This window comes from Neltuma alba, unplaced genomic scaffold (genome assembly GCF_004799145.2).
Source record: "Neltuma alba isolate B1F8T4 unplaced genomic scaffold, ASM479914v2 tig00003408_pilon, whole genome shotgun sequence".
In the NCBI taxonomy this organism is placed as follows: domain Eukaryota; kingdom Viridiplantae; phylum Streptophyta; class Magnoliopsida; order Fabales; family Fabaceae; genus Neltuma; species Neltuma alba.
The window spans coordinates 154,663-181,281 of record NW_021633273.1 but is presented as its reverse complement, the minus strand read 5'-3'; the positions used below and the strand labels follow the sequence as shown (position 1 = coordinate 181,281).

Genomic DNA, 26,619 nt, shown 5'->3' with positions numbered 1-26,619 from the left:
ATCGGCTCCTACACAGTCCTGACTCCTGACCCCTGGCTTCTTGTATTAATCAATTCGAATAAATTTCTTTATAAAAATAAATTCTGCTTACAACTTACTCATATGGTTGGAAATTAATGGATTTGGGGGGGGAGGAGGAACAAAAGGTTCTAGTATTAACTAGTCTATACCATGCAGAAAGAGAAGCGGTGTCAAAATTAATATAGCATTCATTACATCGATTTGTTCATTCGTCCATAATTTTCCCGCGCTAAAAGCAGTAAATTCCCCCCCAAAAAAAAACTTCAACTTTCAATTCCAAACAAATACGTTTATTTTATATATAGATAATTAGTATGGAGGAAAAAGAAAAGGAGAAAAAATATGACGATCGAGGAGGCTTCGTAGCCGTCGCTCACCATCAAAAGTACGGATTTTTATTTATTTATTTATTTTCCCCAAAATCACAAGGCGCAAGGGCAAAAGTTTGTAATGGAAAGAAAAAAAAGAAAAAAAATGCTTTGCATATCTCTCTTTCACACTAGCAATTACACCTCCTTCGCCTACCATTAAATGCAATTGCACCCTCTCAATACGCTCTGCAATTACTCATCACTGTCATATTTTTCTCCATCTGTTGCCTCCTTTACCTCTTTCAATTCCTTGTCTTTTCTTCCTCCTTCCTCTTCCTCTTCCTCCCCCGTCCCTTTCCTCTCTGTCAACAAGCTTTCTGGCTACCAGCTGGATCATGCCTCCAGCAAACTCTTCGTCTCTTGACGGTTATTAGCGCTTACCGTAACTTTCTGAGATCGAACGGCTTTTCCAAAAGGGTCCTCTTTTAGCCCCAGAACGGATCTTGATCGCCTTCAACAGAACTATTGCTGATCACTGGTAACTGTTAAGTGTATTTCTGCACAAGTTCTATTAGACCTTCATGTATATTTACGGCCTACAGATCACTTGTGTTGAATAAGGAAATCGTCGCAAAACACTGTATTCAACTTCCTTTTCTTGATGAAGGAAGTTTGATGTGTTTGGGGTATAAAACATGAGACCTTCTCTCTTGCAGACGAGGCCACGTTGTAATGCCTGCAATTTCACGGTCTTTGTTTTTTCTTCTTCTTTGTAGTGCCTCCATACCATCGGTCAACAGCTCAGCAACTCAACCCCAAAAGTTCTTCATTCATAATAGGCATCCTATCAGTTCTGGCTAGTGGGTACTGAGACAACTGAAAGTTAGAGAAAGAGGAAATACTGCTTTTGGTAGTGAAAATATGCCTGCCGGTATGATGATTCCGGCGAGAAATATGACCTCGGTGATGGGAAGGAACGGCAACGTTGGTGGGTTTTGGATCATCCTCAGGTCTCACTCTCGGCCAGGTCGGTGCTTCACTTTCAGCCCACGTGTCTCTATTTTGTCTCCCCAAGGTCTCTTCTCTCGATTTCCCTCCCCGGCCCCCTTCTTTTTTCACCTCACGTCCTCCATATCTTTCCCCAAAATTCAGATACTAATTTGCTGGCTGCGATTAGATTCATTTTTCTGCTTTCTTCGCATTTCGGCGTTCTTCTTAAACCTTGTTAATTTTCTGTTTCATGAGAATATCGCAATACTTTACCCGTTTTAGTGAAGTTTGATCTCACCGAAGCGGAGTAATTCACGTATTATACCAGGTAAATCGTTCTCGATATTCGGAAACCGCGTCATCCTTTCTTCTCTCACTGTTCAAATCTTCTTACTTTTACATCATTAGGTTTACCCCACTGAAAAAACTAGTCAAATCCCTTTCCGCACGACTTTTTTAGTTGTCAAAAATAATTGTAAAATCCTGTACTGTGTGAACATAAGTAAGTATAGTATGTGTTAGAAAACGTTGTTTTCTAGTTTCTTTTTTGAGTGGTACTATTTTGTGGTATTGTGTTTGTTAGATTGAAAAACCATAAGCCTTGGGAATCTTAAAGATCTGTAGATATGTTCCAGCCAAACATGATGGAAGGTCAGCTCCTCCCATTGGACATGGCTCCCAACACCTCCGAGAGCGATGTCCCCCGCATCCGAGAAGACGACTTCGACAGTGCCACCAAGTCCGGCAGTGAAAACCAGGAAGGCGCCTCTGGCGACGACCATGATCCCCGTCCCAAGAAGAAGCGCTACCACCGCCACACTCAGCACCAGATCCAGGAAATGGAAGCGTGAGAATGCTAACCCGACACAACACATCTACTTTCTTCTTCCTCTCAATTTCCCCATACATACTGACATCTCAAAGATGCGAACTATATTTTATTCTATTTTCTAGTTTCTTTAAGGAGTGTCCGCATCCAGATGACAAGCAGAGAAAGGAACTGAGCCGGGAATTAGGGTTAGAGCCATTGCAGGTCAAGTTTTGGTTCCAAAACAAGCGAACTCAGATGAAGGTACGCTTATGGAATGTTTTGGGTGCTAAACCCCTTAAATATATATATGATATGTTGTGTTAATTATTACAGACCCAACATGAGCGGCAAGAGAACTCACAACTTAGAGCCGAAAATGAGAAGCTTCGAGCGGACAACATGAGGTATAGGGAAGCTCTTAGCAATGCCTCATGTCCAAATTGCGGTGGACCAACCGCTGTAGGTGAAATGTCTTTTGATGAGCATCATTTGAGGATGGAAAATGGTCGCCTACGAGAAGAGGTACAATAATCCAAAATTTTGGAACTTATTGTTCGAGTAATGAAGCTAAGTACGTGTGTGTATACCCACACCTTATATTAAATGTGACTCATTTTTGTTGCCGTTATGTTCAGATTGATAGGATTTCAGCAATTGCTGCAAAGTACGTGGGGAAGCCAGTGGTGAACTATCCACTGCTTTCCCCAACAAGTATTCCTCCGCGGCCATTGGAACTTGGTGTAAGTGGTTTTGGTGGGGACGTATATGGAGGTGGAGATGTTGTTAGGTCTATCAGCGGGCCTAGCGAAGCCGATAAGCCAATGATAATAGAGCTAGCTGTGGCTGCCATGGAAGAGCTGGTGAGGATGGCACAAATGGGTGAGCCATTATGGATGACCACTCTTGACGGAACTACCACAGTCCTTAACGAGGATGAATATATCAGAATTTTCCCCCGTGGCATTGGTCCAAAACCTGCTGGATTCAAGTGTGAAGCTTCTAGAGAAACTGCTGTTGTTATCATGAACCATATCAGTCTTGTTGAGATCCTCATGGATGTGGTAGGCACATATCAGGGCTTCTGCGGTCCTATTATGTGGTTATTTTTTCTTCCTTTTAGTGTTTACTACATTATATGTGTTCTAGACTTGACATTTTGTTTTAATCACCAGAATCAATGGTCCACGGTGTTCTCGGGTATGGTCTCAAGAGCAATGACCCTGGAAGTATTATCGACGGGGGTGGCTGGGAACTACAATGGAGCCTTGCAAGTGGTAGAGACTTATGATTTAGAACTTCCCTTACTGATATTCTGTGAAATTAATAGCACATCATTACTTTGGCAATTCAAAGCACAGAGAAAACCGAACTTTTGATGGTGCAGATGACGGCAGAGCTACAAGTACCTACACCTCTAGTGCCAACTCGAGAGAGTTATTTCGTAAGATATTGCAAACAGCATGGGGAAGGGACATGGGCGGTGGTGGATGTATCGTTGGATAATTTGCGGCCTAGCCCTTCAGTGAGATGTAGAAGAAGGCCTTCCGGCTGCTTAATTCATGAAATGCCTAACGGCTACTCAAAGGTACGCAGTTAACAAGTATATATAAGTTCTGGTATTATTGTTCAATTAATAATGACTTGACGATGGCGTAGGTGACTTGGGTTGAGCATGTGGAGGTGGACGATAGAGGAGTTCATGATCTATACAAGCAGCTCGTCAGCTGTGGACATGCTTTTGGGGCAAAACGTTGGGTGGCTACTTTGGATCGACAATGCGAAAGGCTTGCTAGTTCCATGGCAACAAATATTCCCCCCGGTGATGTTGGGGGTATGTTTCCTTAACTACTATTTCTATATGTAGCTAAATATAATGTCTTGTAATTAGAAAGGACTAGGGTTAAGTAAAGCGGATTAATCATTGATGGGAGTTGGATTTTGATTGTTGTGTGTTGTAGTGATAACGAATCAAGAAGGGAGGAAGAGCATGCTGAAACTGGCAGAGAGAATGGTGATGAGCTTTTGTGCAGGGGTGAGTGCTTCTACTGCTCACACCTGGACTACACTGTCTGGAACTGGAGCTGATGACGTAAGGGTAATGACCCGTAAGAGTGTGGATGACCCGGGAAGGCCTCCCGGCATTGTTCTTAGTGCTGCAACTTCTTTTTGGCTTCCAGTTCCACCTAATAGAGTTTTTGATTTCCTCCGTGATGAGAATTCCAGAAATGAGGTATATGTCATGCAACCTTCACATTTGTTCGCTCTACGTATATGGCTCAAAGTGTGTGTCCCTTATGCATCGTACTATTGATCTGTTTTGATTAACGTGCACTTTGAATCCCCGTTATATTATAACAACAGTGGGATATTCTTTCGAATGGTGGAGTAGTCCAAGAAATGGCACATATAGCTAATGGCCAGGACACAGGGAATTGTGTATCTCTACTTCGGGTAAATGTGAGTTCACAGCTGGTAACTATTGCGAACCTTATTATCATTTTCCGGAGACCATGTAGTAAATTTGAATAATAACGTGGATATTTATATAACTGTAGAGTGCGAATTCTAGCCAAAGCAATATGTTAATATTGCAAGAAAGCTGCAGAGACACAACGGGGTCGTTTGTGGTATATGCACCAGTGGATATAGCGGCCATGAACCTGGTTCTAAATGGAGGGGACCCTGATTACGTGGCCCTTCTTCCTTCTGGATTTGCTATACTTCCAGATGGAACCACGGGACACGGTGGATCTCTCTTGACTGTTGCCTTCCAAATTTTGGTTGACTCAGTTCCCACAGCGAAACTTTCTCTTGGATCCGTTGCCACGGTCAATAATCTCATTGCCTGCACTGTTGAGAGAATTAAGGCTTCTTTATCCTGTGAAGCTGCCTAATGACTAATTTGTCAATTTGGTAAGCTGAGCTATGACCCTTCTTGTCCAGCCTGGTTGCTGTTATTAATTTGTGTAATGGTCTGTTTGATTGGTTGGTTGTGTTGCAGTTTAATTAGGAGAATGAGAAGACGTGATGTGCGGAACTTCAGCTTATATATAGAGAGGACGAACGAGGACAAGTCAAGAGCGCACCTTATTTGCATGAGCCCTTCTCTGTAGTTGAAAAGATTACTGAGAGGATTAAGGTTCGGGATTTGACTTCCCTCCTATTTACCCAAAATGTTATATGAGAGTTAAATTAAACCCTGCTCGTTTAACTACTCCCTATTCTATTCAAGACTACGTGGTTAGGGTGAGCTAGCTTTTTGGATGACTAGGACTTTATAGCTTTCGTGTTACCTCCATTACTATATGTGTCTGTCCTTCTTCAATTGTTATTTTTTCCTTGTGTATCAGAATTAAGCACTAGGTGGTGGAAAGCTTGCACCCACTAGTGTTCACTCGTTAATTTTTCTCACTATCTATTTTACCCATTTTCAAGTTTTGGAATCAATTAATGTTGCTGCTTGCTGGTAATTAATTAAGTCGCTTTCGTTTCGTTTACGTAATTCTCTTCAGTTTGCTTTTTTTGTTCTTTGTAGTGGAAATGTTGGATAATCCAACCAGTTTGGCCTTGCAGAGAAAGAAAATTTTAAATTTTTATTATTTTACGAATGGCTATCAGATTATTAGTCACAATTTTAAAAATTATATATTACTGAACTGTTTAATTGTCATTATTATTGAATCGGTTGCAGTTATATAAGCACAACTATACAGTCATAATATTTTAGCCCAGACTACCTCTAACTTTTTGTTTTGATCGTATGGCCAAAGCGATATGCAAAAAGATATTGACCGACAAATATTTAATTTAAAAACCTTGTGTATAGTAATGCAAATTAGTGCACAAAATCGGGCCTGCATTCGCTCATCAAGTGAGCTCCCAGTGCTCATCAAGTGATGAGAAATCTGGCCGTACAGATCTAATCTGACGGTCCAGATTTAATATTTTAAATAATTACAAAACGAAAAAATTATTTTTTAAAAATATGATAGTTAAGAGATTATCTTTATTTTTTATTCTATACCTATTAAATAATTATTTTTAAAAAATAAAAATAAATAAATCTGGACCGTCCAGATCCTGATGAGCACCCATGCAAATCCCAAATCATGCTGAGCGACCTGCTAGCTATATGGAATTTCAATTTGCCCGAAATTAACCAATAGGGATCTATGCGTCATTTAATTTGGAGCAACCATGGGGAGCTCGAAAAAATCAGATCAGAGTCGTACAAAATTACATACTCAATTCAATAAGGAGGTGCGGACCCAAAAGAAACAAGAAATTAAAGGAGAGAAAACTGAACTATAAGACGATCGAAATTAAGTTGAACTAATGAGTGAATGATTGTGTAATGTTTGATTCAAGCTCGCTTTTTCCTGAGAATTCTCTTGCCATTGCCGGAGGAAGTGGAGGTGCAATTCGGCATGAAGCCTCGCAGAGTTGCTATAACACTAAACACCATGCAAGAGAAGTACACCATCGCTAGCTTTTCTGATGCCCTTCCAGAACCCATCAATTCTCCCAACACAGCAGCCTGCAACACACACAACACAAAACAAAGATTATCCAGGTTCAATTAATATTCCCACATGATAATGACACCGCACGGTCTTTTTTTGGTGTGCCAATAATTAGAAATCCACAGGTTTTGATGCTGTTCTCGAAGAAGATTCCACAGCCCTAACTCGATACACAGGTTTTAAGTTAATTACACTATATAATCGATGATGCTGGACATTTCTGGTTGACGACACAGGCATCCTGACAAAAATATGAATTATTTTTTTTCCGGATCAAAAACAAGAAAACAATGTTCCAAAAAAAAAAAACTTTTGTTCAGAAATGCATTTGTGACAGCGAAATCTGATATAAAGTATGTATTTTGTTTTGGGGGCAAAAGCCGACAATTATTTTGAAGAAACAAAGGAGAATAAGAAAACAGATTAAGTAAATACCATGGAAGCAAACACAGAAACACCGTAGATGAGGCAAGTGGTGTTGAACCAAGAGTTGGCGGCGAGAATGCCATAGAGGTTCATAAGAGCAATGGGCCACTGGAAGATGAGCTCAAGCCAGACCAGGCCTACGAAGAAATGGGGCTTCTCCATGATTAGGTAGTCCTGGTATTCATGGCTGTACCATGTCCTGAACTTGATAAGGGGCTGTGGAAAGTAATTGGCAGGCACGCATGTCTGAGCATCTATGAGTGGAGCTACCAGTGCTATTAGCAGAAAGTAGAGGAACAGAATTGCGTCTATCAGCTTTACGCAACAACCCATTTCCTTTGGCCTTACAAGGTTCTGTGTTTTTCTTGCAGGTTTCTCAGAGATGGGACACAAGAATGAGTAAAAGAGACAGAGATGGGGTTGCAGAAAAAACAGGATCTTGAAGTTCTAAAATTCAACAACGCTCCTTCTTTGGATTCATATTGTAAAAATAGCGGCTCCTCTCTCTCTCTCGTTTATAATTTGATTCTTCAAAATTTTAAAAAAAATAAAATTGTATAGTTCTAAAAATAGTGGATCTCACTTTGGTCTCTCGGGCCAAAATAGCAGCGCTTCACTGGCCGTCGACGGGAGAGGTTACCGTTAAGCAAAAAGTTCACCGACGTAAAGAAGCCCTTCTATAAAGATTTAAAGTTTCTTTTTTTTAAAAAAAAAAATTGGGTTACGTCTGTTCTTGACTTTTGTTTTTTGGCAGTTCTAATCCTGCACGACAAGTGTTTTAGATTTTGATACGTTAACAGTGGAATTTGCGTCATGTACTATGAGAAACCCATACATACAAGACTGTTCCAGCATGAGTTGAATCATCTCTTGCGAAGCTTGTACAATGAACGCTGTCACAATATTTTCAATAAATTATCGAGTATGTTTTATTGTCCTGCTTGTGATATGTGTGACAATTGCAGGAATGAACCACCAGATCCATGTAAATTTGTACAGTTGATCCCCATGAGCAGAGTGAAGTTTGAGTTGTGTGCCTTTTTCGACAACAACTTTAAGTCTTTAAGAACTGGTTTGGTAGCCCGTTGCTTTCATGTGGTCCTCAATTTTGATCTCCGCGTTCTTACAATTTCACCGTACAAATATCAAACAAGTTTAACCCCCCCTCCCCTTCTTTTCTCCGAGCATGCGTGCTTCTTACATTTAATCTTTTGATACAAGTAACATGTAGCATCTTTCATTTTCTTCGTTACTTTTCCCGTGTTTACCGTCTGTAGAAGAATTTAAAAAGATGAAGATAATTAAGTATGAGAGGTGACGGGTCAGAGGGACGAAAAGTGAAATGGACAAGGGAATAATTTCATATGGATGCCAGAACATGAAACAGGGTCCTTAAGTACAGGTATTTGCAAATCAATCGAGCTCTGCATGGCGCATTGCTCTCCGCAGTGAAGGATGGCCCTAGTCTCGGCACTTCGAACATGCTTCCCTTCCTTCGAGACAAGAACCTTCGTTGTCTGGGTATCGTCGTGCAAGCCTAACAACTCTGATTGCCCCTTTAAGACTTGATTTCAATGGGGCCCGGTTGAGTTTTGGACAAGATTACTCCAACATCGATTGTTAATGTTCAAAAGTTTGTACATGATTAGAAGTCGATGATGGGCTCTCCAACAGTCAAGTTCCGTTCCACTGTCCATGGCAGGTCGAACAGCTTGGCTGTGATGAACTTGAAGATCTTATTCACATTGATGTTGTAGGTAGCGCTTGAGAAGAACAACGTCGCATTGAGGGCCTTTGCATATGCTCTTGCCTGCTCAATCCATCACAATCTCATACACATCACAAGCACAATTACCATTTCTTTGTAAGCATTTAACTTGAACAACGTATGCACTGTTTGTCAAAACGCAGACAATTAGGCATGGGAATATGGATGGCTGCCTTTAGGATCATTCATGATTGAACACCCAGATCTTAATAAATCTGTACAACATTTCGGTACCGTATCTTACAATTAATTCAATCTATAAGATAGGCGTATGTCTAGCCACTAGAGGAAACTAGACTGTAATATCAAGTGCTCACAATTATACATTCATTCTTAGAAAGTTGAATTCAACATGGATGGGGATCACAATTATTCATTCATTCTTGGAAAGTTGAATTCAACATGGTTGGGGGCTCTTTTTGTTGCTTTTGAGGCGCAGTCCCTATCACTTTAAGGAGTCTTTGTTGCAACCGACAACAACCACATTTATATTAAATGGCGAATGTGTAAGATTGAAGAAACGAGAATGTAAGCTTCACTTTCAAGCATTGACTCGAAAAGATTCAGGTAAGTCTTCTCTAATCTGAACAGTTTCCATGGATCAGAATGTTCTTTACAACTTCTATACGATCAAGTGAGAGGTGATTGCAATTTTGAACAAGACAAATTTCTCTCTCATGTTCCATGGGCAGCTTGAATTATATTATATCACTCTTCTTTTTATTATAAAGTAAAAATTATGGTAAAGAATATCATGAAAATTACAAAGTACTAACCAATTATATTTTAGATTGAATAGCATGAATTTAATTTGTTATAGTTTTAAAAAATTAAGTAATTTTATATAGTGACTAAAATTCAGTTTTCCCTTGCTTCATAGAAATGAATGGAAGGGTGAAGTTGGGGAATGTTTACCTGACTGGCGATGGCCCACTGCAAATCAATAGGTAGCTGAATGAAATCATCAAATTTGGTTCCAACCAACACTGGAATTGCGCTCTGCCAAATCACACGTACAACTTTATAACTCATGTTCCAAATATTCTTACAACTTTTTATTTTGGGGCTTCAAGCTTTGCATTATTGGATTTGAATTGAGGTTAAACAGACATCATTTTTGAAATAACATAAATTATTACCTGATTCCATTTTCGGGATTCCCTGTACCACCCCAAGACACTGAAACATATTTACACGGGACAGAGAGTTATTACAGGGTTTAGAGTTCTTGAATAATTTAATATTCTGGATTGAACATGAGCCTAAATTGATTAAGAGCAAACTTCTTTTTTTTTTTTTTGGCCTCCGAGATTACGAGTATCTTAATAGTGAACAAACCTGTTTAAGGTGCACCGACTCGTTAGATCAAACATAATCAGAATTGCAACAGAGTCCTTGCATGCCAGTGGAATCTGGTCTTCTGACTTTCCATCACCTGCAGATTAACATAAATAATTATGGAAGTGTTTTTTTTTTCTTCCTAAATTATTTTCCTTTTTTTTTTTTTTTTACCTGCTACTTCCCAGATACAATATGATATGCGGGCTCCTCCTACTACTAAAGTTTTGTCCATCTGGTTTAATCCTTCCCTGTGTTCCCATTTCTCCTCATTTTCATTCCCCACATACTTTACCTTCAACAGAGGGAAAAAAACTAATAAAAACAATTGATCAGGTAAAAATAAAATGAAAAACATTGATGCAATAGAGGACACAAACCAAAAAGCTGGTCTTTCCAATTTGGCAGTCACCAAGGAGGCTGATCTTCAAAGCCACCAAGTCAGACTCCAATTCAGGGCTATGGAACAGAGGGGACGTCGCCTCCCCCAATTCACCAGTATCTCCAGCGGCAGAGGTCGGCGAAGACGGCTGCTCGGCCAACGACGGCAGCGACAGCATGCGGTATCTATTTCTTCCATAACACGAGGGGAAGCGGTGAAGAATGCGGAGAACGCACGGGCGCACGACGGAGATACGGTGTTGAATCGTTCGGCGAATCCTTGACTTCATGATTTTCCGGCCGAACTGAGTCATTGTTTCTGCATTAAAATCAAAATTACTGAGTATCCATGGGATGGCCTCTCTCAAGCCGAAGCGAGTCTCTCGTCCATTTTCTCTGGCCATGAAGAATCAGGTTCGGCTCCAGCATATGATTCTATTTTCTTCAAACTCCGGGGCAGTTTCGGCATATCGTTCCCTCCATTAATATATAACATATATTTACTGAATTTATTACGAATTATAAATATAAATTGATTTCGATATCAACTGATTTCCGTTACAACGAATTTATGGGCTATCGACATTCAATATTAGATTACAACTTTAAGGGGGGAACGTTGACCCAAAAACCCCAGGCACTTCCATTCCAGGTTCACAGGGGTATGTTGGGCATTTCATTGGGGGTTTCTAATTATCGGTCAAAACCTTATTACTAATTAATTAAATCCAATCATTTGTTTCGCCTTGTCACGCTGCGGATATTTTGACATTGACAGGTCAATCACGCTATCAACTGGCACCTACTTCTGGTTGGGGCTATGCTTCTAGGTAACTAAATTTCCCTTTCCGACGAACCAGTAACCACAGTCTTATCTTTAAGAAATTGCATTTATGGAGACAATTTTTTTTTAAATTTTATTACTTACAAAATTACGAAGGACGAATTTTCACAATGTCAAAACAAAAGTCTGACTTATAAATCGTGTTAAGCTCTTAAAGAGGATATATATCTGCAGTGTGCGTGTATCTTAATCAGCATATATAATATTATTCCCGATCCTAATTATAAGAACTAGTTGACTAATTTAAAGAGATTAAGGAAAGAAATTAAATTAGTTATTTGTAATAAATATGTGTTTTTTTCTAAAATATCCTTGCTAATTAAGTGTATTGGCTATAATTACTATTGTTAGAGACTATCTTGAGAAAAAAATATAAATATGAGAAACAAAATATATTTAATCTTAATTAGAAAAAAAAAATAAACAAGAAGACCAAGTGTAATACTTTCATGTCAATCACTAAGAGGGTCAAATTCGTCGTTAGTCAAAGGGAAGGAAGGTGGGAAGATGTGGTTTTATTTGCTTTCTATAAGATGCAAATCTCATCACATTATTACAATTACAGGGCAGATAGGAGGGAATGAGTTTGGAATTGGGAATAACATAAAATAAAAGTGGAAAATTGGCCGTGGTGGGATGAAAGACCGGAGAATAACTAAAATAAGACAAGAGGAGCGACATATTTAGAAAGGTTAAGTGGGTTAGTAGTCGAAGCTTCGGGAGCGTGCACGTTTGTTACCCTGTCTTCTGATTTGCTCTTTGATATCAGCTTCTTTTTTATCAGCAAATTCGATTAAGTCCTTGAAGCTAGGAGTCCGACACGGGCGTTTAGGTTTGGCGGTTCGTGGCGGCGTTTCTTCCGGGTCGCCCTCCTCCTCATCAGTGCCCGGTGCGAATTTTGTGAACTGACAAAACACCCTTACACAGAAGGCAATCAAAGCAAGCAGACACGCCACCCCACTTATGAGGAACAATCCCCAGAAGCTACTCAGTGATAGTTGGTTTGAATTTTCATCATCGTTTTGTGTTGGAGAACATTCCTTCTTTAACAACCATTTGTCGTGGATCTTTTGCAGGTCGCCATTCTCTGATAGCTGCAGAATTGCCGTTGACATGTCCACCGCAAGTGGAGAGTCCCTTTGAAATGCCTGTCATCAAGCAAACCCAAATCACCGTCTTTCTTAGTACTCCTGTCTTGCACATGAACATGTTATATAAACATCAATCAGAGACATAGTGATAACCAAAAAGATAAGACACTACTACTTACAAATCCCCATCCACTTTTTGTGAATTCTTGGCCTACGGTTCTGAACTGACAATTGGTGCTGGATATAAGGAGTTCAACATAAGGAAGCTCGTCAACAACGGCTACCACCCCTCCATTTCTGGGTCCGCGCGCAAGGGCATCAATATAGTCCTGCAGATTTTTCAGTACAATGATTCTTGCTTCAGCAATGTTAAGCTCATCTATGAGATACTTCCGGGCAAATGACCCGTCTTGAACCCCGATTGGTTGAGTGCTTGAGATTAAACTGTCCATGCCTTCAATTTGTGAATAAAGTTGCTGCACTGTGAGGATGGATGTCAAGCTTGCTGTGTAGCTTGAATTGATAATTAGCACCACAAAAAGCCAAATGATCAGCACCAATCTCCCTAGAGAACTCACAGTGTTCTCTCCTACATATGCCGCCCCAGAAGCATCAACAATTTAGAAACTTTGCAGTATACAAAATAAGGATGCTTTCAGTTTCAGATAAAAATTGCATAAGATGCTTACTGTGTGAGAAAAACATTGTTGAGAAGCTAAACCTGCAAAAGATGAAGTAATTTCCGTAAGATGAAGTAAATTAACAGGTATGAAATTATATGTTCACCTGGAGTTCTTCACCAAGCAAGAACTGAATGAATCAAGATATGACAAGAAACATAAGCAATCGCATCGGTGCTATCTCACAAAAGTTACAACATACTAACCAAAAGATTGTCATAAGTTGTTTCCTCGGTCGTCCTCGGAACTCATGATTGTGCCGGTGTTCAAGAATCCACACAACAGCTCCCACGAAAAGGAAAAAGGCACCAGTGACGCACCACATTTGTGCAGTAAATGGCTTAAGGAAAGACCATGGGCTTGACTTCACTTCTTTGACAGGAACAACTACAACCAAACCTGAAGTCATGTAAGGCTGAGTAAAATCCACAATCCTTGTCCTGTTTGTGACAATAGTAACATCCCCTACGGCAGCATCATATTTCTAAACAAGAAAAGGGCAAAAAGTATTAGCACAGCGGAAAGTCAGAGGATAACTAATTAAGGTTGGAAGTTAGACTTAGAAACTCACATTTTGTGCGACCTGATTCACAATATCATCATAGTTAGGGTTTCTATCGCCGTGTCCATATAGTATATATTGCCTAGGGACAGGATAAGGCAATAAATTTAACGCTGCTTCAAAGACATCAATGCAATAACCTTTTACCCCAGGAGGGTCCTTGTCTTTGCCAACAAACTCCGTGAAGCTTACTCGATTTGGCACTGCAATTCTCAGTGGTCTTCCATTATTGGGGAATACCCATCCTCTGGGTGTAATTGAAGTCAATCCTGGCCATATCACATTGGACAGATGTTTATTGCCAATAGACTTGTTAGGTGATTTTGAGTATAATACTTCAGGAGCAATATTTGAAAGACCAGAGTGATTAGACCAAAAACCAATAATACGAGGTCCAGATGCACCAATGTTTACAATGTCATATGCTGGCCGAATTAAATTCTTGTCCTTATCAAACTGAATTTGACCACTAACACCAGTGAAATTCATTCTCAGGATTGTCTGCAGAAACTTGGGGCCTTCTGCAGAAACTTGGGGCCTTCATTGAAAGTTCGAAGTGATGATAAATGCAACAAACTTCCGTTAGTGTCATGCAAGTTAGGATCACTGGAAAAAGATGTGGTTCCGCCATTATTGAGAAAATCATGCAAAGCATGGGCAGCTAGCATGACAGAATCATATGCATACAAAGCATAAGAATTGAAGCTTGCAGTCTTAGTGTTGTTCAATTTTTTCAACTTAGAGAGAAGTTTATTTTTCATATCAGTATAAGGAGCGTGATGACGAAATGCAACAACCCCTTGTAAGAGATTCAGAGTTTCAAGGCTAGCTGGTGCTTGTGAATCAAGCACTGAAGGAAGCCAATCAGTTGCAATCCAAACATAGCCATTGCTCAACATCCCAAGCTTTTTGGCAAGAGAAAAAATTGCCAAACCTGAATCAGGATTCACATGCAGAACATAGACCCGCGATTCCCTTAAATTCACTCCAGTTAACAGTTCATTTATGGAAGTTCTGGAAGCATCTGGAGGGAAAGCAGCCTTGTAGGCGATCCTGGCACGTCTCTGTGCAAGCGCATCGCCCAATATTGAAATTCCATTTCTTCCATTATCATCATCCACAAAAATAGCGATTACCTCTCTCCATCCATAATATTCAATCAAGTCTGCTACTGCATACATCTGGAAATAATCGTTTTGAGTAGTGCGGATGAAATAAGGATACTGCAGAGAAGCCAGACTAGGATCGGTTGCCCCAAATGACAGAAGGGGTACATGAAGTTCATTAACAACATGAGAGATCACATGAGCTATCCCAGACGACTGTGGGCCAATAACGGCGACCACATCATTCTCCATTAACTGCAAAGCTACATCATCAGAAAACTCATTTAAGCTTGCTTACAAGTCCATGGGAGAAGGAAAAGAAGACAAAATCAAAATATTGTCTCAACTAACTCTTCTTTCAAGACTACATCCAATGAACATGCAAATCATCAATGACCGTCTAGGATTCCATCAAAGAATAAGAATTTCCCCAAAAATGCAAGTTTCTCTTCACTAACTGACAAATGGTAATTCTGGGTGCTATCTTTTCAATGTGTTGCGGTATTACAGCAAAAAACACGCAAGAACCGTTAGCCATTTCTGTTGGCAAGCACTCATGCCAGGATCAAGCAGAATATGATCTAACAAGAAGGAATCTACAAACTTTGAAAAGAATAACTCAGCAAGAAGAAACTGAGCTTCTACTCAATAAAATTTTGGAGTTTGGGGGGGGGGGGGGATACCTTCTACCGTTCCAAGAAATCCACTGCAGTTTGTATCATGTAAAATAACCTCCAGCTTTATCCCGCTGAGAATGCTTGTATCAGAATTAATATCAGCAGCAGCAGCCAAAATTGCAGGTTTAGCAGATCTTCCAATGACCGAATCATACGTAAACAGGGCTCCAACTCTCACAAGATTCGGTCTTGAAGGAACAGTACTATTTGCCATGGTACTATTTCTTGTCCTGCCGACGGCTTCTGTGGGAATCCATAACCAGAAAACCAGGAGGAATAACGTTGGAGCCACAGCCATCTGGCCCTGCCTTGTAATGAAGATGGCCTCCACTATGGGAAAAGCTTGTAAAGCCAGAAATTTAGCCTTCAGACCAGCATCAATCGGAGAGAACTATGACATGTCATCTGTCAAGCATCAACCGTTTCAGTAGAACAGAGGCAACAGTTAGAAGTAGCAAAACACAGCAGGGCTCTGTTTTATCATCAACTAGAGCCCGCAAGCTTAAAACTTGTGGAATTTAGACTCAAAACAAGACTCAGCATACCACAAGAAAGCAGTTTGAATTTTCAAATTTGGTACCATGAAATTCAAATGATCAATGGAATGAGAAAAGCCCACTATTAAATGCTCATCAGTGAAATGAAGAGAAAACATTGAACATATAAATATGTTGGACAATAACCACATGCCTCGTTTATTACTAAAATAGGAAACAACGCATGGTGTAATAGAGACCTGGAGAAGAAGTTAAGCAGAGGAAAGCGTATGATGTTGAAATCCAAATAAAGATGAAAGCCCACTAAATGCATGTGATTGAAAGATTCGACCAACCCAAATTAAAGGAGTGGCTGGAAAAAAAAGGAAGTTACAGTGTTGAAAGCTCAAGGAAAGAATCATTCACTTGCTCTCAAGCACTCTCCCAACTACCATTTCCAAGAACAGCTTCAAGGTAACGGGACAGTCGCGTCTTTTCCTTTGAAATGGTAAATGCAAAATTACAATATTGTACGTAAAGAACTAAACGTGAAGCAGAACGTCGTCTGATTTTTCTTCTAATGCATTTTCCAGGGATTGGCATTGTGATTTTCTAGAGTTCATTCTCAAAGAAGAAAGTGGATGGAGCCCCCATGGTGATATCAATTTGATCACTGTTGTCAAGTGGCTCACTAGCGAAATGTGTGGTTCTGTTTAAATGGTCGTTCTCAATTTCATAAACACCAAAAACATAAACTAGTTACTTTGCTTTAAGGTTATGAAGATGAATGTTTCTTACTTTAGTTTTCCTTTATCATTAAAATCACGTTATGTTGGTATGAACAACTTGCGACTTACGAGCCATAAGTTTTATGTATATTTGAATCTTGTTTCTGATATGCGTGATGCTGCAATCAACCATATATTCATGTATTCGAGTGTCTCCGTTAATATTTTAATGTGAATGATATTAGTAATTGTTTTAAGTAATTAATGTAACATCAAATTGTAGAAACCAGAAAGTTTGATTTTTTTTGTGTATATAGAAAAAACTATTTTTGATTTGATTAGGTTAAGAAAATGCTGTTAACATTAGGAGGAAATTACAACAAAGTCTAAAGTAGTGTTTCTTCTTCTTCTTCTTTTTTTTTTGCCCAACAAAGTAGTGTTCTCTCTGGTCACTCAGGAAGCAAATAAAAGGGTCTTACCTCATATTTTCTTCGCGTCTGTGAAAGAGAGATAATTAAAAAATTACAAATTTATGCGTATGAAAGCTATTGAGGAAATATTAATAAGTCTTCATATTTTCTTTCAAATTTCGTTTTTAATCTCTATAATATGGTTCATTTTCGTTACTTCCTTAAAACAACAATAGACAATTCACAAGTAAGGAAGGAGGGTATTAGAGAAGTATTAGGGCACTGGCCCTCGATAAAATTCACATATTTTAGGCTGATTAAGGGTTTTTTTTTTAAAAAATCATTTTTAAATCAAAATGTCTAACATTTTAAACAATGCAAAATCAAGAAAAATAAATTATACGAAGTAAAAGTAACTTAAAGTGATTGTTTCAAAAATAATTCTTTATGTAAGTTATCCATGGGATGGTTTTGAAATATTTTTGAAAATAATGGGAAAAGGGGAAAATCCAAAAAAAGCCCTTGTAATATAAGGAATTCCAGATTGAGTTTTGAAATTATATAAATGACTGAAAGGGTCAATGACTCAATCTGTCATTTGTAAAATCAAAAGAAATTGACAACTTTACCCTCATTTGTATTCATTCACTACAATGATTTAAAGAATCATTATAAGAATTTAGGCGTTACCTAGATTCGTGTAGAGAATAACTACTCACTTTTTCGTAGTAAAGTGTCTTGTTGTTAACTATAACTAATCATGTAATCACTAGAATAGTGTAAGCTTTACCTAGATTCGTATAGAGAATAACTACTCACTTTTTCGTAGTTAGATACCTTGTTATTAATTACAACTAATCATATAATCACTAGAACTGTATAAGCGTTATCTAGATTTGTTTAGAGAATAACTATTCATTGTTGCTTAACTAGGGCAAAGTTGTTAATTCTCTTGATTTTACAAATGATAGATTGGGTCATTGACCCTTTCTGTCATTTGCGCAATTTCATGACCCAATCAGAAATTTTCTATATTTCAAGGGTTTTTTTTGGGATTTTTCTGAAAAAATTTCCTATTAAAAAATTATTTTAGTAATAAGGATTGTATAAATATTTATACATAGAAAATATTAGTATTCCCATTTATACAAAAAATATTAATACCATGGAGAGATATTATATTTCTCAATCCCATCTATGTAAGTTTGCTTAATTCTAATTAAGTAACAAGCAATTCCTTATGTTAAATATTTTTTTAATGCTTTATCTTAATTCTAATCTTTATCTGTTATTCTTAATGCTTCATATCAAATGACACTTATAAGTTTTGTACAGAGTGATTTAAAATACTTGTAAAATTTTTAATGAGGATCTCAACATTTGTCGTGGTAATTACTCAAAAATACCCAGGAAAGGGAAGAAAGAAGTATCCTACGTGACTTCAATGCTTGGGTTTTGTAAGAATATTTTTGGGAAAATTACAAAAAAAGACCTTGGAATTGTAAAAACGTAGATAGGGACCCTTGACAACTTCACTTGGGGTGACAACTTCAGGGCATATTATTCTTGTCTTGTTTTGTAAAGAATATTTTTTGTATGGGTGAGCTACGACTACATGCCGACAGGAATCATGGAATCTTTTATGAGGCTTTATTTAGCTTAGGTACTCTAGCTTAGGCCTTGATTGTGTCATTCTGTTTTTCGAACCAGACAGAATTTTTTTTAATCTTTGAATCACCAGTTACCAGTATTGTCTAATAACAAATTTATTCCTTGTCTCGCTTCTCAATCAATGTTGAAGTCTTCACACTCATGCTCATATTTCCTCCAAAAAGAAAGTAAAATGAACAGCTTTTCAAGCTACAACTAGTTCTCATAAATTTATTCATATAGAATTTTTTTTCCTAGAAAAATTAATATTATTCAATAAAAAATAATATATTTTTCATTATAATACTTGAGAATGAATTTTGAAACAAGCATAAGATGTGGGAATCTCGAGCTGCTTAACTCTAACTCTAACAATTTGCTTTCAAGTGGGGGCGTCTTTCGTCTTTTGAATCTTTGTTGTTTGTTCTTTATTTTCTTTCTGCTTCAGTGTCTTACAATCAACATATCTATTCAACGTCCCTCGCTCTCTAGCCTTCAACTTCGGAATAAAGGCTACCCCACCCATTTGTTTAATATATCAATCTCAACACTGTCTCACGATTACCACTTTCTTTGTTATTCATTACTATTAATTAATCATCTTAATCACTATATCATTCTAATTTCTTTTCCTCAAAAAGTGACATACTTACAATTTTTAATTTATGGTTATCCTATCTCTTGCTGATCCTTTCATTCGCTTTAACCATCAGCAATGATGGTACTTATTGGTTGATGCGTCTTCGTTAATATTTATATAAAAATATAAAATTTATAGTGAAATTAGGTAAATTAATATCAGACTTTATCATGTGATCAGATTTTTGTTTCTAGGGTTAAGCTGCATTCAGTAGCTCAAAGTGTTTTTATGGGTATATCCAACAATCTAAAGCATTTTGAGGTACATACAGTATGCCGAAATATTTTTTAGATGTGTCCAGCACTTTCAAGTATTTTTTTTTGTCCTGATGCTGGATGTATAAAAAAATATTTTAGAGTGCTGACTGTATCTAAAAAAATACTTTAAGGTATTGGATGTACACATAAAAAAATACGTCAAAATACTAGACGCACTTGAAAAAAAAATATTTTACGATACTGGATACATTCGAAAAAATACTTTGAGAGTTGGATGCACGTTGATCCAATTTTTAATACGACAGTAAAAAGATAATTGAAGACATTTTTACGAAATACATGTTATGTATATAATTTTTATTGACAGGAAATAAATATGAAAAACAATTAACAAATAATACTAAATACACTAAAAAGAATCTAGGAATGGACCATTCAGTTTACAGGAAAGCAGTAAATTGAAATATTAATAGTGTTAGGTGGCAATGGGTGGACCAAAGTTTTGTCCTAAAAGGAGAAATGTGGATTCGTTTGTCCCATGCAGGCAACGTGATTCACGTTGACAGTTTGAAAGGGACTGAAACACCCCTCCAAATTTGTACACGGTCTAACGTCTTCGTCTTCGTCTTCCTCGCTTTAGCTTTGCCCCACCCAATAATGGCAATGGTCTTTTGGCAGACCCTTGGTAATATGAGATATCAAGTCTCATGTTAAATAGGATGGGATATTCAATAAGGTATTTAAATGAGTTCATCAAGGTAAAATTTTCCATCCCCCCTCACCCTCCTTTCCATAAGCCATCACATATCAAGCTCTTTTAAAATGTTCATCCTTTGAACTCAATTCACTTTTTCCACCCAACATACAGTTACATCATTATCAGCTGCCAAGATAATCTAGGACTAGGAGGATGATACAATTACATGTTCTATTACTAAGTTTTACTATACACAGACCATATATATTGCCATGAGCCATGGTCGGATCAAAGCAAACTACTTCAGTAATCCTACAACTTTCGGTGAAATCTTAGCATTGTGCTAAAGTATTATCCGTTCAAACAACACACAGTGATAATCAGGTCGGCTGCTGTTCTGGATTCTCACAGTGAGTGAACATTTTCTTGATGGCTTCTTCCTTCTTATCAATGAAATTCAAAAAGCTATAGATGACGTGGGAACATTTACCACCAGATGCTTCACGGGATCCAGAAGGGATATCTTTTTGCCTTTGCTTGTATCGGATGTATTGGCGAATTGTTCGCAGAATATACACCAGTAAAGAAGCGAGAGTGACGATACCACATGAGAGATATAGACCCCAGAAGCTGACCAAGCGAAGTTGGTTAGGCTCGGAGTGGCTTCTCCTTTCTTCAGGACAACCCATCTTGCAGAACCACCGCTCTCGTATCTTTGAAGCTCTCCGTTTTCATTGAGTTTCAAAATGCCGTAGACATATCAAGGGCGAGAGGAGACTCCCTTTGAAATGCCTGATATGATATCGCAAGAAATATCAGAAATCAAGAAATATGCAGAATACAAAATTGCAGAAAATGTCAGCAAAAGAAATAGACAAAATGAAGTTCCCAAACATGTTTCATATGTTCACTGTCAAAAACTGAGGGACCGAAGTACAGTTCTGGATTGTATTAACGCCAGTGCTACCCAGCCATATCAAGCAATACGATCAAAGTTTACGATCGATGCATACCACAAAACTAAAGAGTTTGTTTTAAAAGAAATAAGCATACTGATTTTAGCATGCATACTCTGGGGGATTCTAAATCCCTTTCTTTTATGTCTAGCATCACAATGTACATGCTGATATTTAATCACTTACGAAATCTTCTGATCAGTAAGGCTACTTACAAATCCCCAACTGCTTCTGGCAAATGGTCGTCCAATAATACCAAAATCAGTTTGTGTTGACAGAAATAACTCTATGTATGGAAGCTCATCAATTATAGCTGCCACCCCTCCAAGAGAAGGCCCTAGCTGCAGAGCTCTTGCATATTCCTCAGGGTTACCTAGAGCAACAAGTCTTGATCTTTGCACATAAAGACTCTCTGTCAGATAGTTGAAAGCATATGATCCTACTTGGTACCCTATAGGCAAGTTACTTGCAATCAAGCTATCGATGCCAGTGATGGACGATGAAAGTTGCTCCACTGTAAGAATTGAAGTCAAGCTTGCTGTATAGCTAGCAGTGATCACCATCAACAGAAAAAGCCATATTATCATCACCATCCGACTAAGTGAGCTTACTGTATTTTCCTCTGAATAAACAAAAAGTTGAAATTTTTGTCAAGTTGAAGAAAATGCAAAACCCAGAAGTCCTATGATTTCACCACTAAAAAGGAGGCAGTGTAGGAAAATTTCATGATTATTCTGCTTCCATTTGTCACTTTCACAATGCGACTATATGTCATTGATCAAAGAAATGAACTTTAAAAGACAGTAAACTACGAGAGAACTCAAGAAAGAAAAGCGGTGAAAAAAGAAACTACCAGACTTCAAAGCAAAAAGTATACTTACGATTTGTCTTAAACAGGGTTGAGAGGCTGAACCTGAGAAACAATTGATATATAGCATAGAGTTAGTAGAATCTGCAGCACTGGACAAATATTGGGTCATCTCCAGCAATATCAGTTTTACAACGAACACTAGAGAGTAATTAAATAATTAATCTGCCAATGAGAATTGTAAACTTATAATAGCAGTTCATTAGACAAATTTTCTATGAAAATATTATGTTACTTTACTATGAAGACTTACATACACATCGTCACAATTTGCCTCTGAGGAGGACCGCGGAAATCATCATTGATTCGGTGCTCAAGGATCCATATAACTATTCCAACCAATATAAATGAAGCTGCAGTGACAAACCACATATCTGCCGTAAATGGTTTGAGAAATACCCAAGCACTTGATTTTGATTTCTTGATTGGAGCCACTATAACAAGACCAGTTAATGTGAAAGGCTGAGAAAAATCCACAATCCTTGTACGATTTGTCACAATTGCTATGTCTCCAACTACCGCATCAAATACCTGAAACAGATATTTAATCATAAGCAAGTTCGAGAACATCCAACATTCTAATGGCAAATAGATGTTAAATCTGCCTTCCAAAATCAATGAACTAAATGAGAGATCTTATATTAAGAACAATCAGATAACTAGAAGCTACAGCATAGCAAACAAAAAACATATAGGGACAATGTTGCAAAAAACTGCATTTTTTCCCTTTTCATCCTTCTCCCCCCTTATTTACCCTATCCCCATGCCTTCAACCTTTCTCTACCCCGCAATCTCCAACCTTTTTTTTTTTTTGGGGGGGGGGGGGGGGGAGGTGAAAGGAAAGGTAATTTTAAACTCTGGTTTTATAAACCTTTTATGTTTACGAACCACTAAGTAGGCATCTCGCGGAATATAACTAGTCATCCATCTGGTCTTCTTCCCCATGCAGCACAAGATTTCTTTTGACAAAAGTCTGTCTGATATCTCATTAAAGCATCACTTTCATGAAACAGCAGGCAGATCAACAAATTTGGGACTTCCTAAATTATAGCATTTCTTACATTGTCAGCAACAGTCTCCACAAGCGCATCATAATTGGGATTTGATTGACCATTCCCGAAAGGCTTAAATACATAAGGAACATCATATGGTACAAACTCCAGTGCTTTCTTGAAAATATCAATGCAGTACCCTTGAATTTGATGATTACCAGGCAGCTCAGTGACGAACTCAACAAAACTTGCTCTCTTGGGAACTCCAATCCTCAGTGGTCTTGCGTCATCAGCAATCACCCAGCCACGTGGCTTTGCTGTCATTCCACCTGGCCAAGTGATAGTGTTAAGCTTCTGATCTTGGGGAACCCTACCACGTCCTTTCTTCTCAAGAGTTTGATCAGGTGGTACCACTGAAAATCCAAAAGCATTAGACCAATATCCAACCCTGGTAATTTCCATCTGATTGATATTGATAACCTCATAGCCACTACTAACAATATTCCTGTCAGGACTAAATTGAAGGTGGCCGCTCACACCAGTATAATTTGACTGCAATAATATGTTGACCAGATCAGATCCACCTGTGAAGACTTTGAGCTCGTCAAGACGTATATAAGCTGCTTCTTTATTCAATAGCCTCGAGCTGTTATTGACCGAGAACGTAATATTCTTGTATATTTCAATAAACTTGTCAATAGCATGTGCAACAGCCCAAATTGAATCGTATGCATAAAATCCATAATGGTTCAACCCGATGCTTGCTGCGCTTTCATTCTGCACTTTTATCCACCGAGAAACAAAAGATCTTTTCTGGGAAGAATCTGGAATGTGCGGACGAAGTCCAACCACCCCTTGCACAACACTCAGAGGGGTCTGATTCTGTGGGGAGAACGATTCTAGAGTAGTAGAAAGCCAATCAGTGGCAAGCCAGACAAAGTCACTAGACATCATTTTCAGTTTGTAGGCTATGTTAAAAATTCTCAATCTAGGATCTGGGTTGACGTGAACAACATACACACGAGGACCAAACACTTTGGAATGATTGAGCAAGTTAGTGATTTCATTCGGATCAAACTTAATGCTAATAGCCAACTTATTAGAAATCTTTATCCTCCGATTTTCAAGCTCATCAGCCAGAGCAGATATTCCATTTCTCCCGTAATCATCATCCAAGAAGACCGCAATGACCTCTTTCCATCCATAGAAGTCAATTAAATCAGCCACTGCAGTCATTTGCTCAGAGTCACTTGGTATAGAACGAAAAAAGAAAGGAAATTGAAGGGCCGACAGGGTTGGATCAGTGGCAGCATAGGAAACTTGAGGCACTTGGAGACCATTGGCAATTTGAGAAATCACGTGAGAGATGGAAGATGATTGTGGACCAATTACTGCCGCAACCCCTTGCTCAAGTGCACGCAACGCTGCGCATAGAAAAGGCTCAGTTCAGATAAGTGTAAACTACAGCTACAAGGACTCCGTCTGAGATAAATTAGACAACTTAGACATCCAGTTGACAATACTATAAAATGGTGTTTGGTTAGTTAAAAAATGCGGCATATTGACATTTTGACGAGAATCGTCACTTGATTAGGTCATAAGTTGCTGCAGAAATTAAAATAGACAAAGATAAAGGCATTAAAAAAAAAAAAACCATTGTTGTAGTTTACAGAACGAGAAAATTTTGATATCGGCGAAGAACCTAACCTTCTCCCCAGTTTATCTTGCAACTCTAGCGAATGAATGAGGAATAAAAAAAGAGATAACCGAAACGATCTTCCATTAAATCAATTAAAGTTGCAACCTTTCATTTTTCTTGAAATTTTAATTTTTACCCTGCGATGAAATGTCACACGTCCTATTTCGGATAACTTATGTCAGAGACTGGAAAAGCTGTCTTTGAATTATAAAGTTTCAACAAGGATGATTCTCTATACCTCCAATCGATCCCAAGAAGACGTTGCAACTGGCATCCTCCATTATCAAGTTCAGTTTCGTCCCATTGAGAACTACGGGGTCTGCATTGACGTCATCGACAGCCATTTGCATCGCCACCTTTGCTGTTTTACCTATGACCGAATCAAATGTGAAAACCGCACCAATATTCACAGACGCTGGCCTTTGACAACGAGCAAGACCGCAAAGGATTGTCCAAATCATAATTATTCGAGGCACAGCCATGAAGTGTTTCATTCTTGACCGACTTCAATTCACCCGCCAATCGTTCACCATAAAGAACCAAGTTATTCTTACGCCGTACAAAGAAAAGCCGGGCAGGAATTGTGTTTTGTCGGTACACACATGAGCAAAACCAGAACTCACGCCCTGGCAGCTAACACATAATTAGAGAAGCCCGGCAACTCCCAGTACTTCATGAAGTGGTGGAAACTAGCAAAATATTGGTCTCACAAGAGGCTGCCGAGAAAAAAACAGGGCCAGGACATCAAGAAGTATAGCGTATGCTTGGTAAGAAGTGTAAGATACAGAGATGACGTGACGCCTATGAATGAAACACGTTTGAAGGAGAAATATGCCCACAATGTGAAATTAAGAATCTCACGGTGCCTGTGGCGGTTAAGATTTGGAAAGCAACAGAAAATCGATGGCTCGCAGCCCGGTCAGAAGACTTCGATCCTTGCGGGAGAAAAGGAAGGAAACAGAGAACGAAGTTGACAGGGATTTAAAAGTCCACTTCCGTTGACGATGGCGGCAGCCACCTCCGTGACTCGAAATTCGAAACACGGTTTTCCCGCTGCCCGACCCGCAATCCGCATTTCTCAAACCGGAAGTTCCGGTTAGAAAACTGAGGAGTGAGAACTCGCCATTGCAGAAAGCCAGAAACTTGCCTGGACGCAGAAACTTTTTTGAAAATTTTAAAAAGTACATATTTTTCTAATATGGTAAATTAATTAACAGTACAATTTGTAATATATTTTATTGTATGTGATTTAGAATCATAAGAATAGTTAGCGATACTTAAAATGAGAATGCCATTTTAAGGAGAAAGTATATTTATTAGTGGAATCTTTTACAACGTACGAAAGTAAGGAGGATTAATGGTTGATGAATGAAAAGCAAATTCTGACAATCCAACTCCAAAATGCTTGCAAGTTGGCGCTTTCGGAAGTCATTTTCGGTGGCACACATGGCCTGGAACAAAGTTGTTTGGTTTTAACACAGTGATTCCACTTCTAGTTTGTTGGGACAAATCAACTTTAGTTCCTCTTTAGATTCCGATAATTACGTAAAAGAATCTCGCTAATTAATTAATACCCAAAAAAAAAAATCAAGCGGTAGGGATGGAGGACTAGGTATTTTTCATAAACCGAATGCGGAAAAGGAGACAGATATTTGCCACGGCCGCTTTTTTTTTTTAATTTTGTGGGAGAGTCGAGAAAAGTTATTCAATTACTCCCTCCCTAGTTATCATAAATTTCAATTAGCTAATTAGAGAG

General features: G+C 38.5%; 4 protein-coding genes and 1 pseudogene across 4 annotated transcripts; 1 reads left to right on the top strand and 4 right to left on the bottom strand.

Annotated features, from left to right (window-relative positions):
- The first annotated feature begins 644 nt into the window (after nucleotides 1-644).
- LOC114741502 (homeobox-leucine zipper protein HDG2-like) lies at nucleotides 645-5,630 on the top strand. The gene is given in 14 exon segments (XM_028929780.1): nucleotides 645-870; nucleotides 1,109-1,322; nucleotides 1,324-1,359; nucleotides 1,958-2,169; nucleotides 2,277-2,394; nucleotides 2,467-2,655; nucleotides 2,769-3,194; nucleotides 3,306-3,407; nucleotides 3,518-3,718; nucleotides 3,790-3,964; nucleotides 4,092-4,363; nucleotides 4,495-4,590; nucleotides 4,689-5,046; nucleotides 5,135-5,630. Coding segments are annotated over 12 exon segments (2,235 nt in total). The 5' UTR covers nucleotides 645-870; nucleotides 1,109-1,253; the 3' UTR covers nucleotides 5,028-5,046; nucleotides 5,135-5,630.
- Nucleotides 5,631-6,494: 864 nt separating this feature from the next.
- LOC114741501 (sigma intracellular receptor 2) lies at nucleotides 6,495-7,485 on the bottom strand. Its single transcript, XM_028929779.1, has 2 exons — nucleotides 7,092-7,485; nucleotides 6,495-6,670 (listed from the first exon to the last, which is right to left on the bottom strand). The coding sequence occupies exons 1-2, from the start codon at nucleotides 7,413-7,415 to the stop codon at nucleotides 6,497-6,499; spliced, it is 498 nt and encodes a 165-aa protein (XP_028785612.1). The 5' UTR covers nucleotides 7,416-7,485; the 3' UTR covers nucleotides 6,495-6,496.
- Nucleotides 7,486-8,415: 930 nt separating this feature from the next.
- Nucleotides 8,416-10,978, bottom strand: LOC114741522 (septum-promoting GTP-binding protein 1-like). Its single transcript, XM_028929806.1, has 6 exons — nucleotides 10,569-10,978; nucleotides 10,363-10,483; nucleotides 10,189-10,285; nucleotides 9,990-10,029; nucleotides 9,766-9,849; nucleotides 8,416-8,892 (listed from the first exon to the last, which is right to left on the bottom strand). The coding sequence occupies exons 1-6, from the start codon at nucleotides 10,971-10,973 to the stop codon at nucleotides 8,728-8,730; spliced, it is 912 nt and encodes a 303-aa protein (XP_028785639.1). The 5' UTR covers nucleotides 10,974-10,978; the 3' UTR covers nucleotides 8,416-8,727.
- A 921-nt stretch (nucleotides 10,979-11,899) lies between these two features.
- On the bottom strand, nucleotides 11,900-15,935 carry LOC114741505 (glutamate receptor 3.4-like; annotated as a pseudogene).
- A 4,531-nt stretch (nucleotides 15,936-20,466) lies between these two features.
- Nucleotides 20,467-25,794, bottom strand: LOC114741511 (glutamate receptor 3.7). The gene is given in 7 exon segments (XM_028929790.1): nucleotides 20,467-21,095; nucleotides 21,097-21,140; nucleotides 21,520-21,926; nucleotides 22,186-22,217; nucleotides 22,426-22,703; nucleotides 23,234-24,588; nucleotides 25,102-25,794. Coding segments are annotated over 7 exon segments (2,739 nt in total). The 5' UTR covers nucleotides 25,358-25,794; the 3' UTR covers nucleotides 20,467-20,728.
- Nucleotides 25,795-26,619: the final 825 nt, after the last annotated feature.